A 13,599-nucleotide genomic window follows, 5' to 3' on the forward strand; every position below is an offset into this window, starting at 1 on the left:
TCCTGGGGTCCCGGGATCGAGTCCCACATCAGACTCCCCTGCTTCTCCCTCTGCCTATGTCTCTGCTTCTCTCTCTCTCTGTCTCTCTCATGAATTAAAAAAAAAAAAACTTAAAACACACACACACACACACACACACCCCAAATGCACTTACAACATATTTACTGAAAATGTAATGCTAAAGAGCAGATCATGTCAGAGTTCAGTCTGTTTCCTCTACTCATACCCGGGGTTACTTCCCATATCCCCAGTCTGGCTTCAATCACCTCCTCTTTACCTTCATTACCTTGGCTCTCTGTTAATAACTTCAACTATGGTTTCCAATCCTTTCATTCGCACGTTGACAGATTATTCTGTTTATGGCACAGAGTTTTCACTGTGACTTCAGTAACTTGCCCTTACTAGTTTACCACTGCTGCTGAGCAAAGCTAACCTGGTTATGCTGGCATTCAATAATCAGTTCCTTTTCTCTGAACAAATCCCATAACTGAAGTAGGGCATAATTCCCAGTAGTAGAGACTATATCATGAATGTGCAATACATATTAAATACATATATGTATATTTTAAAAAGATCTGTTTATTTATTCATGAGAGACACAGGGAGAGAGGCAGAGACACAGGCAGAGGGAGGGGCAGGCTCCTCATGGGGAGACCCATGTGGAACTCGATCTTGAATCCCAGGATCACGCCCTGAGCCAAAGGCAGGTGCTCAACCGCTGAGCCACCCAGGCGTCCCTAAACACTTATATTGTGACAATATATGTTAATATATTACACATATATTGAACCTATATGATGTACACAAATATTCTTCCCTATATATAAGGATTCTCTTCACTCTCTAGGACAGCTGAGCTTTCCTGTTTGCTTCCCTTCTGCAACTAAAATAAGATTATCAAGAAATGAAAGGACTGTCTCTCCTTTTTTCCTAAGGATTGGTCACACCAGGTCTACTGGGCTCATTAGCTCTGGTCCCTCATCCTAAATTAAGTCCAATGGAATCAATAATAAAAGTCTAAAGTTTTGCCTTTTCAGTTTTGCACCTAGTGATAAGCTACAAAGTACCCTTTTTGTTTGATTTCTCAACACCCAATACCTTTTTGATCAAAATTAAGTGCCATGAAGATTCCTATAATTCCTCTATATTCCATGTAGTACAGAATTCCATCTGAGAAATGAGGGTAAGTACCTGGATAACAACAGCACCTTAGACCCACAAACAGCTCATCCCTGAGAGACAGTGTTTTTGGGAAAATAAAAATCTCCCTGGTTTTCAGTAACCTAATTAATAAAATAAGTTTTAGACTAGATAACCGCTATGGTCCCTACAAGTGCAAATACTCTGTGATTCTTTCATTCTGAATACTACTAATCTCTAGGGGAAAAAAAATTACATATATATCTCCAGCAGCTCCATTAACAGACAGTTTTGGTGAAACCTAGAAACAGCTAAGTCATCTGAATGAGAAAAACTATCAACCCAAAGCAGAGCGGAGAGATTGCATGTCGCTGACTAGGACACAAATGAGAACCATAATGAATGTAAAAATGTAAAAATGATTAATTCCTGCAAGAAGCATCAATTAAGTCCGCATGGATTCATCAAGAACTGCCGTACATCAAATGCTTTCACAGTTCTCCAAAGGAAGAATCTTCTGGATCAGTAGATTAACATTTCAACAGATCCTCAGATAATCAGCCCCTATTCGTTAGTATGCATATCACACAGTCCAGGCCAGTAATACTACTATTAAAACCACTTTCTCAACACAAGGTTATTTCAAAAGGGCAGCTTTCAAAATCATGGCTTAATTTGACAGATGTTCACCCGAGGCAGTGAATCCTGGCCTAATAAGTTACAGAATGATGGACAAATGATTGAAGGAGACTGATTGCAAAATAAATAAATAAATAAATAAATAAAATGTTATGGGAACTACTTTTACAGAGAATAAGGCATAATCTAGACACAGTGAATCTGAGTGTAAGTGGAATATTATTGGCTTATAAACTCCTTGTAAGTGGGGATAAATCGCGCTGAGACTCTTACCACCCACAGCGGCCGGGGTAAAAGGCAGGCACATAAACAGGGAGGCTCTGAAAGGACAGACCATTGAGTCTAGGCTGAACGGTCAAGAGATTGCTGGGTAACTGGCATCAGAGAGCAGATTTATGAAGAAACACAAGAGCATGAGGAGGCAGGAAGATGTCAGCACAAAGCTGTTTCAAACACCAACCAGGTGTTCCAAATACCAACAAGGTTCAACACGCCCTAGACCTGCGTTCCACGGTGGCAGGTGGGTGTATGGAGGAACGATGGTGGTCACAAGCAAGTTTCAGCAGGAAGTCTCAAGGAAGCCAAGAGTATAGATTCTGAGATTGCTGATGGCAGAAGAAAGGAAGAAGAGAGGGAAGAGGCAATCTAGGTGTTGAAGACCCAAGTAGACGTGGAGGCCTGGAGAGAAAACAGGCTGCAGGGCGCCAGCCAGTCGGCGTAGAGCCAAGGATGGTGACAGGGACAGAATGACCATCTGAACCATACCCCTTTACCCGCCTTCCCAGTGGGTTGGGGGAGTAGGCCCCTGAGGAAGTTTGCCCCCGACACGCAGGTGTCAGGGGAAAGCAACATTTCACTTAAAACCTAGGGAGAGGGGACTCACGTAAAACGTGAAAACAGCTGGGCATATAAAAAAGTATGGTCATTGTGCCAGGACTGTGGAAAGGCTAAAAGGAGGGCCACGCAGGCCAAGATGTAAACAGACAACAGGGTTAAGAGCAAGAGGAGGGCGAAAAAGAAACTCAAAGTATGTCAGTGACTGGAGAAGACTTCTTTGCAGGTTTTCCTGTACTGAGGAACGCGGAGTGTTCACCGATCCCAGAATTTCAGCTGGAACACTGGCTTGAAAATCGTACTGCAAATCTCCCCAGAGATCACTAAGAACTGATGCAAGTAGCTTCGCAAATTTTTAGTGTGGGGAGAGGTGAGATGAAGGAATGATGAAAAATCTAAATCTATTGTTTCCTTACATCTGTTTGAAACTCTTACAGTTCTACAACCGGCAACTTTCGCCACCACAGAAGGCTAAATAAAATTCTTATTTCAAGTTAAAATTAAAATCTAACTTCCAGAACAGTCTGGGACTATTAAAATGCATTGAAACTAGTAGGTTCAGTTTTGATCTCTATATTTTTATCCTGGAGAAAATGCTAAAAACAAAGGTATTTGTGATTTGGGAAACTGTTAAAATACGGGCACCACTCAAAACACATGGGAAGTAAAAGCACCCACGAGCCAGCATTAGCCAAACAAGTCTATACAACTTGGAATTAGGTGTGAAATTTTTCTTCTGTAGGCATGAAGCAAAAATAATCTCATATAGCTTTTTAGCTAAGAAAATACTCATTCAAGAGCATTACAAAGGCTGATCAGTCCAGAACACCATGCCTCAACACGCAGATCATTTAACCTGGCTGGTCTGTCACCCTCAACTGCCTCCCATTTGGAGAACATATCGCTACACGCTTTCTACCCTGCCCACTAGTTTCTCACATTTTTACTTTCTTTAGAAATGTGATATTAGGGCAGCCGGGGTGGTTCAGCGGTTTAGCGCTGCCTTCAGCCCAGGGCGTGATCCTGGAGTCCTGGGATCGAGTCCTGCGTCGGGCTCCCCTCATGGAGCCTGCTTCTCCCTCTGCCGGGGTCTCTGTCTCTGTCTCTCTCTCTCTCTCTGTGTGTGTGTGTGTGTCTCTAATGAATGAATAAATAAAATCTTTTTTAAAAAATGTGATATTATGAAAAATAAGCATGAGTTCATAGAAGAGATTTCTATGGAACACCTTTAATTCTTTCATCACACCTGTACAATTTAATTTATTCTAATTAACACCAGAGAACTCATTTCCACTCTGCAGGAGAAACCAATGGGGCAGATCTTATGTCCAGAATCTCTGTGAGTTTCCAAAGGACAGGAGTGCTCCAGCCTCTGAAGTACAGGGATGCTTGGGATCCGAAAGTACCCTGAGGTGAAGCGAGCCCTCTTTCCTTCCCCATCCTTTCTCTCTGTCGGCTCCCTTCTCTCCTTCCTTCTTTCCATGTCAGTCTGTCTGTCTGTCTGTCTGAACCCCTTCTATTGCTCTGCATTCCTTCCTTTCTCTCTTTCTTTCTTGCCTGTCACAGGCCCTACTCAGCCCACCATCTAGGACAGAAAAATAAAAAAAGGTGTTAACTTTCTCAAATGCCACTGTCCCGCTTCACTCTCTCAGATACTTACAGGCGCTCTGTGATTTGAATTTGAAAGTAATTTAGGAGTTTAAGTAGATCTTCTGGATGCACAAAGTGCTTGAATCGTAAAAAGAAAGGAAGGGAGGAAGGGCTAAAAAACAATTATTTGTTCACAGCAGGAAAACAAACAGTTCTCTTTCTGTGCGGACTCCTTACCTCCTCACCTCCTATTTGCTTAAAATATAAACAACCAGATATTTTTACTAGAAAGAACTGTTTTTTAGTATTATTCTGAATTATTTACATTAGAAAGTTTGTTATTAATATACCAAAGTATATGGAAATAGATTCTCTATGTGAAGTTGGTCACTGGGATTTTATTTCTCTAAAATTATAAGGATGGGGCACCTGGGTGGCTCAGTCGATTGAGGGTCTGCACTCAGCTCACTCAGGTCATGATCTCTAGAGTCCTGGGATCCAGCCCCAAGTAGGGCTTCCTGCTCAGCGAGGAGTCTGCTTCTCTTTCTCTCTTCTGCCCCTCCCCAGAGCTCAAGCTCTCTCTCTCTCAAATAAATAAAACCTTTAAAAAAAATAAATTATAAAAATGAAATAGATGAAATAATGACAGAATTGCGTCAAATAACACAAGAGGATGCAAAAATTTATCAAGCTGTAGACTTGCCGCTCAGATTTCATTAAAAAGTTTACATGTAAAAAATAATAACAGAGGAAGGGGATAGTTAATAACAGAGGGGTATACAGTTGAAACAAGACTTTCCATGAATTGACAACTCTTAATGTTTGATGATGAGTACTGTGCTATTTTCACGTGTTGCAATTTTTCATAATAAAAGATGTCGTTAAATGTTACTTATAAACTCTAGCAAATGTAAGATTCAAACGCGTGGTATAAAAGCAGTATATCCTTTAAGACTAGGCTTTGATGGGGGCGCTTAGTCAGGTAAGCGTCTGACTCTTGGTCTCGACTCCAGTCATGATCTCAGAGTCATGAGATTCGGCCCCGAGTGTTGGGCTCCACACTCAGCAGCGTCTGCTTGAAATTTTCTCTCCTTCTCCCTCTGCCCCTCTCCCTTTCTCTAAAATAAATCTTTAGAAATAAATACACAAAATAAAATATAGTGCATTAAACAGTAAGAAGAGTATCCGGCTGGCTCAGTCAGTTGAGCATCCAACTCTTTCTTGGTTTGCAACTCAGGTCATGATCTCATGGGTCATGGTATCGAGCCCCAAATAGCGTTCTGTGCTTAGTGGGGAGCCTGCTTTTCTCCTTCTCCCACTGCCCCTCCCCAACCCTGCACACTCTCTCTCAAATAAGTAAATAAATCTTTTTTAAAAAATTAAGAATTAATTTTTCTTTATAATTTTGTTGAAAAGGACATAAACTGTCCACAAAAAAATCTTTGCGTAACTATGAAGGACTCTACAAACTAAGACACAGAGGGGTTTAAATTCTGGTGGATAACTCTTCACATTCTGTAGTGTGCCACAATACATTTAAGATTTTAAATAACAGAAAGAAATAATTAAATGTGATAAAAATCTCCTAAACACACAGCACATAAGTTGGCTCTGAGAGAAGCAGAACCAAGAGTTCTAGTACATCATGTGAATTATGTGTGGACATCTTTTGCACGAATCCTGTTTACTCATTCTGTCCCCAGTCCCTTTCCCTATCTCTTAAAAGTCAGTAATGTGGGGATCCCTGGGTGGCGCAGCGGTTTGGCGCCTGCCTTTGGCCCAGGGCGCGATCCTGGAGACCCAGGATCGAATCCCACGTCAGGCTCCCGGTGCATGGAGCCTGCTTCTCCCTCTGCCTGTGTCTCTGCCTCTCTCTCTCTCTCTCTCTCTCTCTCTGTATGACTATCGCAAATAAATAAATAAATTAATTTAAAAAAAAAAGTCAGTAATGTGTATCAAGTCATGTGAGACAACTAGCTGCCCAGGAAAGATATGTTAAACAGTGACTGTTTCATGAACCAAAAAAATTATCAAAAAAAATATACAAGCCTCCTTCATTTTCCCAATAGAAATCACTTATAACGGGCACGTTATGTCTAGAGTTAATGGATCTTGCGGATTTAGAGAGAAAATATTCTATTTAGCTGAAGAACAGCTGAAGAACACTGGAACACATCAGTGAATCCAAATTTGTCTTGGGTTTTTCTTAAAGTGCCTCATCCTACTCAAAAGGATTACATGAATATATATTCATATTATAGGCATATTATAGGCATTCCCCAACTTACAGAAGAGTTGTGTGCTGCAAGTTCATCTGTAAACAAGCTTTCTGAAATTCAGATCACATTTTCCCACTGAAAGAATTTTATAAAAGGTAGTCAGGCCAACAAGGCCACCCCAAAGAAATCTATAAAGTTCAAATTTCCTGGACCCACTATGTCTCACCACAGCACTGTGGGTTTTCTTTTTCTCTAACACCTTGCCATTATTTCTTTGGCAAATCTCTATGGTATTTGAGCATAGAGAGCATCATTCCTCTTCAATGCTTTGTGCATGCACGTGTATACATACATGTGCACACATGCGCACACCCTTATCCAGGTCTACGTGCCACAGTGTCCCCTACTCGTCCGAGTAAGCACCGTGAAGGGGAGCTGAGACAAGAGGCTCTTGCACTTGAAGGCTGGAGGAAGTTGAGGTTCTAATGCATATTAAGGGGCAGTGGTCATGGTAGGTTCTATAATAACTGTTCTTATTGGGGCTCACAAATACAGGACAGAGATGGTGGGTTATAACTTCCACCAGGTTTATCTTCCCAAAGATGGTTAAAAAACGAGAAATTTCCTAATAATCACTTTTAATATGTATTTTTTAAATGCTTATAAACTCAGAGCAAAATAAATTAAGGGTTACTTTTTTGTGCTTGAGCTACATCCAAAAGTTTAACAAGCAATTCTCTGCCTGGACTGGAGAGATGGGAGATCAGAGGGGCCTATACAGCAACCAGAGTGATGGCTTCCTTGATAACAGCAATGGGCTGCCCTCTGCCACGGGAGGGCCTGGGAACTAGTGTCAAAGAAGAAAGATGCCTATATTCTGGATCTACTTTTCCACTCTGCCCAAAGGCAACTAGACTTCATCGCCTTGAAAATTTTTAAGCCACAAAACTTGGCTTCAAGAAAAGAGTGTACACAGCTACAGGGATAAACGACTTAATTTCACATGCAAACATTTCCTCATATGTCTGTTAATTTGACAATTTGAAAGATAAAGACATGGGGATGCAGTACTCGCATAAAACTAGCTATTCTAAAAAAAAAAAAAAAAAAAAAAAAAACTAGCTATTCTATTCTTTAGGCCCAATACCAATTTCTAGAGTTTAAGTTCAGAATTTTACAAACATGCTTCAGTTAGGTAGTGACACATTATAAGTTTTTAAATGTATTTTTATAAAGTCCAGATCCAGAAACATGATAGAACTTTCCAGAAATCACTACAGAATTACATCAGAACTCGGGAGTTCTAGACTCCTCCGTCTCAAAGTCAGCCGAAGTCTATTCCACTTGCCTGCATAGGTGTTGGCTTTGTTCAGGAGGTCTGTGCATGCATGCATATCAGCAAAAGCCCGAATTCCTAAGCAGTTGACAGGGTGAAGCTGAGATTCCAAAAATTCACAGCAAGTCTTCTTCACATCCTGTAACTGTAACAGACCAGCTGCGGGGAGAAGTACCTGCAACATGCAATTAAGTCCGGTTAGGCAGGTGGATGGGGGAACGCTCACTATTTAGCACTCCTCTACAGATCACAATACATGCAGCCATAACTTGTGATCTGCATCCAGACCCAAATAGTCCACAGATCCAAACGCTCCATGGAAAGGAACGCAACATTTGCAAAAAGGCTGATGCCCCACATTCCCCAAAATTTCTACAGAATATCTGTCAAAGATCCTGTCTTGGTCTTTGAACCTAAGAAATACCCAGGTCATATTAGGTTAATGGCTCTTTTTTATAAGCACAAACAAAATGTACCTTTGAATTTAAAAACATAAATTATTAGCATGCTAGGGGGTGCTATGGTTCAGTGGAAATGGTCTTTTTTTTACCCTCAATTCAAGAAGTCATGAGCTTCAGTGATTTGTGGGGAAGGCCTGAGCCCAAAGTAATACATACCACAACAAAGCCTCATTTTGCTCTCCCACTGTCTGAATAACACAATAAACTGCTTTCCTTAGAGGACAGTACAATTTTAAATTCAACAGTCTCAGTACAAGCACTTTCTCTAAAATGTAATAAATGTGCTAAAAAGGAAAACACAAAATGCAATTACCTAATACTAACTTTTTAATTTGTATTCAAATAACTCCAGGAGATTTTGTATTAATTATAAGTTTTTCTGTAGGATTTAACCAGTATCTTCACTATCAAGACTACATCCAATACTACAACTGCTTTTCAAAATAGGTCAATAATGGAAACATTTTTTTCTTGTAAGTGAATTAGTGTGAAGCTAAGTTAAGTACCACATTTGAAAGTCAAATTAAATAGGAAAACTTCATTTAAAAGAAAAAGTTCTTGAACATCTGCTGCTCTTTTATAAAAGCCAAAAGAAAAAAATAAACCTCAGCTATTAGAACAATGGTCAATTTTAGAAAAGATCACATTAGCATAAAAAAATAAATAAAACCTAAGTTCCTTCAGGAATTGACTCTCATATATGCCAAGCTGTAGCCCAAAGAGAAAAGAAACAGTAGTTTGGGATACCTTTTATAAGTTTTCTATCTCTATGTAATAAATCTTAAATGCAGAAAAGAAAGAGTGTGTTCACGTCTTTCTGTAACACAATCTAGTCTATTTTTTTAAAGGAACCAAAGAAGTTTTACCTTCCAGATCTAGAGGCTGCATGTGTGTTAACCCACATGTACACAATCAAATGGTCAGGAATTAAGGACTGAAGAGAATAATTTCATGTATTTTAGTGCAACTTCACCAATTAATATTAGTTTTCTCTAAAAATATAGCAGTATCTAGCGACCTTTTCCTTCTGAATTTAAGAAAAATAAAGTGCAAATAAAGCTGTTTAGAGCCAAACCTTTTGTATAATATGTATAGAGCGTTTCATTATGTTATGAGAATGATCTCCATGGAAACCTTTAGTTGTTGATAATTTGCAAATTGGAGGTTTTTCTACGCTGGTATAATTGTGCTCTGAAGCAACATAAAGTACATTCCAAGATGCTTAACAGTGCTGCCATTTAATTCAGCAAACACATATAGTTAAGAAAGTGGTCTTCAGTGTAAGATTTAATCTCTGTGAAATTTGCATAAATAGTAACGATCACCCATCTAATCAGCATTTTCCCAGAGACAATACAGTGTGGGAAAGCAGTATTGAACCTGGTGGTAATCCAGAAAGACAGGAGCCCTGGGGGGAAAAAAAAAATCAGTGAGCAGAAACGGGCTCACTCATTCACTGTTGGTAGGAGTGTATACTGGCTCAGTGTTCTTGAAACCCAATTTGCCCATTTCAGTCAGAATTACAAATGCATGTATCCTCCAACCCAGCAATTTAATGTGCACATACACTAACAAATGCACAAAAATCTCACGTGCACAAGACATTCACTGAACACCACTGTGGGTTAACAGCGGAAGTTAGGAAAAAGCCTACACGTCCACTGCAAGGAGACTGATGAAACGCTTGTATCCTCCATTCAACAGAATACTCTGCAGTCATTCAAAACAATGAGGAAACTGTATGAATGAGACAGTTTCTAAGATATATTCCTAAGTGAAAAAAACCAGTGATTGATTCAGACTATGCTAACATACACATATACATCGTCACCTATACACACATCTATCTAAAAGAGCAGCTACAGCAGGCGTTTAAAATTTTTATTTTGCTTCCTCACCTTCGACTTCATCACTACCAAGCCCAGATCTACCTTATAAGGAGACTGAAATTCATGAACCGTAGAGTAAGTAGGCCAGCGACAGAAAAGTCATTTCAATTGTAGGCCATGTAGCTAGAAATTCACATGTAATTTTTAATGGATGGCAATGATGAGTCAAGTGGTCCCATGCTTGGCAAATAATATGTACGAAATACACCTTAAGTGTTAGTCAAATGTATAAAACAAGTTTATTCATAATATCCTTCTGTCAGTAAATCCTTTAAAAATGCCTCAGTTGTATGATGTAATTTTACTAGGACTAAATTTCAATAGCTCATAATTATTAATTACACACAGCTTCAAAAACAATGAATAATTGGCCCAGGCTTACGAACATGACCCACGGTGACCATCAGTTACTCATGATGAAAACAGGAAAGCAGCCAGGGGCACATCAACTTTCTAGATTACTTTATTTATTAGACAGCCAGCAAAAACAAGACAAAATAAAAAGTGCTCCTAATTTCAGACGAACCATATCCCACAACCTGAACCACTCAAACCATTGGCAACCTAAGAGCCTTGGGGTCAAATCAAATCAAACCCTAATTCATCTGATAAAGAAACCAAATCCTAGAAGAGGCCAAAAGACAGGACCACGTGGTACAGCTGGTCAGTAGAAAGCTAAGAATATGATCAACTTTGCCAGCCTTCGGTCTACAATTCTTTCCTACCTTGAGCCCTCTCTGTAGGTGCAGACTGGAAGTGTTTGTCCAATTTCTAAGTATCCAATGCTTCTCTTTTCAGCAAGAGTAATAAAGATGACAATCAGTTCAACAATACATTCCTGCAATTGCTTCTACTTACTAATTACTACATCAGGCACTGCGCTAAGCAATTGGCAGGCGATAATATCTCATTATCCCCATTATATGCAAATGAATACAGAGCTTGGAGAAGCTGGGTAACTTGCCCAAGGTCACACACCTGGTGTGGGACAGGTCAAGTCGGCCACGAGAGCAGTCTTAACCAGAGTGAGTATAATGCTTTTGGATGGCACCCACGTGAACATTCTTATGTCAAGAGGAGTAGGTTTTTCAAGTTACTATTTATTCCAATAATATATAACTCTTAAGTTCACTTATTTATTTTTTTTTAATTTTTATTTATTTATGATAGTCACAGAGAGAGAGAGAGAGAGAGAGAGGCAGAGACACAGGCAGAGGGAGAAGCAGGCTCCATGCACCGGGAGCCCGACGCGGGATTCGATCCCGGGTCTCCAGGATCGCGCCCTGGGCCAAAGGCAGGCGCCAAACCGCTGCGCCACCCAGGGATCCCAAGTTCACTTATTTAAAGCAAGAATTGAGTCAACGTAGGGAAAAACACTAAACATTTAATAGCGTCAGCAGTAGAGAATACGGTAAAATCATATGAAGGTGACACACAAATTACTAAACTTTAAAAACCTCTGGTTTGGGAGATCACATTTAGTACTCTAATCCTTCAACATGCGATATCATTCTGGTTCTTATGGCTCTTGTGTGTCACTGGAAAGGGAGCACGCGCTTTAAATCCGGGGCCATCACAACCCCATGGCATATTTTCCACAGAGTGGATAAACTCTAGTATTAGTAACAAATGTGGAAAACACCTACCAATGTAAAGAGGTGGTTTCTTAATTTGCTATTTAGGTCACAAAAATATCTTGGGCATTGTAATTAAGAGGTCTGAAGAATAAATTTATGCCTTTAAAACTAATTTTTCTGAGCTCCCTAGAGCAAAGGTACAGTTGAATCGTGCTGCTTCTTACATGAAGTGGAATTATATTGACACAATAAACCTCCAGCCACATAGCGTTATGACCTAACGGAAAATTTCCATTTGCTCCATTTTCCACATCAACGCTGAGATTGATGAAAATAACCCTAAGGCACTCTACGATCTAAAGGATATCCCAAAACATCAAAGAGAAAGCAATTATGTTTGTTATATAATACAAATGTTAATGATATAGTCTAAGAATCGAAAAGTGATGAATTCCCACAGAGTATATATACCAAGGGAGGGCCACACTCCAGAAACTGAAATACTTCTCTCGATTATGTCGAGGCCTAAGAAATACATAAAGCTGGCAGTGTGTCTTGGGGTCCAGGCCTCACCTCTCCTTCCAGCAGCCTCGTCCTCATTCCCCGTTAGTTCTCTTCTACCAGCCCTGAGCTCTCCACTCACAAGCTGGTGTCCTCACCACGATCTCTCAGGCCCTCTCAGCTCACCACTAACAGCTTCACACGGGCTTCATCTGCTTTGTAACACCTACCACTGTCAGAAGTGAGGTTACGTATCTGCTCCCATGTTCATGTTTCCTGCCTGTCTCTCTGCAGAAGAATGCATGCCCTGGGACGGGGCGGCAGGGGGGGGAGGGGGGTGTCACATCAGTCTTATCCCCATTGTAGCCTCAGGTACTAGAAGAATATCTAGATGCATAATAAATGAATCAACCTGAATGTACTCCCATGGGCATTTGTATTTTAAAAGAGAGACAATTTTGGCTGTCCTTTGACCCAGAAATACAAAATCTTATTTCTAGAACGTGTCTATATGGGACACTTATGTCCTAACGCAAATCTCCTCAGCCCCATTTCTTGCTCAAGCCACCAGGGCAGCAACCAGGTCCAAGTAGACTATGATCACCTCCGTGAAAAGGTAACTCAACAGTGCGTCACCCCCACCTCCTACCATACCTCTCTCTGGCTTCCTAGCCAGGGAATGCACTGGGGACTCACACCTGCACCATCTAGAAGCACAGAGTTTGAAAGGACGCTTGTGGGGCCAGCTCTGACTGATGGAGAACGTTCCAAAGAAAGATGAGAGCTAAATGCTTCCCCTCTCTTCTCCCAAGCAGATAGTTCTGAGACACATTTCGTTAAGTCTCCTCAGATGGTTCTGGTGAAAAGCCAGGAAAAGTTAAATGCTTTTCTGGCTCCTTGGAATCCTAGCCAAGATAGCAATGATAAAGGCAGCTGTTTTTTCAGTGATTATCACCTACCACTCACCAGACACTGCTTCGGTTTGGCCTGTCCTCTGAGTACCATGAGTGTCAAAGGCCTATGATCATCAAACTAGCGTTTTGTAGGATTTTACGCAGGCCCTACACATTACTCTTCTTGTGAAAACCAGTACCTTTAAGCGCTAAGAAAAACATGAAGCAAAAGAATATGACTGGGTAATTAAATAAACAACTTCAAGTCTATCATTTTGGTAAACAGGAAAAATGTATTTTCACCAAGATGTGCTGATTTCCAAAATATGGAGACAATAAAACCCTAAACATTTTACCCTTGGAGACGTTTTCTGAAATGAACAAAGAAGCAGGGGGGAAGCCACCACTGATTAGAGAAGACAAGTGGAACATTAGACATGGAAGGCACCCGAGACAAACAATTAGCAGCCGTGTGACACTCTTACACCAGCTGCACATTTTAAAGTAAGACGCTTTCATC

The 13,599-nt window shown here is 40.4% G+C and overlaps 1 protein-coding gene across 3 annotated transcripts in view; it reads right to left on the bottom strand.

Moving 5' to 3' along the window:
• The window catches only part of KLHL2 (kelch like family member 2), a 99,878-nt gene that overhangs the window by 35,103 nt on the left and 51,176 nt on the right, over positions 1-13,599 (bottom strand). For all 3 annotated transcript variants that reach the window (XM_055336395.1, XM_055336394.1, XM_055336396.1), the window contains one exon: positions 7,771-7,933. In XM_055336395.1, coding sequence (XP_055192370.1) covers positions 7,771-7,933 — 163 coding nt within the window. The remainder of the gene's footprint in view (positions 1-7,770; positions 7,934-13,599) is intronic.

This window comes from Nyctereutes procyonoides, unplaced genomic scaffold (assembly GCF_905146905.1).
Source record: "Nyctereutes procyonoides isolate TBG_1078 unplaced genomic scaffold, NYPRO_anot_genome, whole genome shotgun sequence".
Taxonomy (NCBI): Eukaryota; Metazoa; Chordata; class Mammalia; order Carnivora; family Canidae; genus Nyctereutes; species Nyctereutes procyonoides.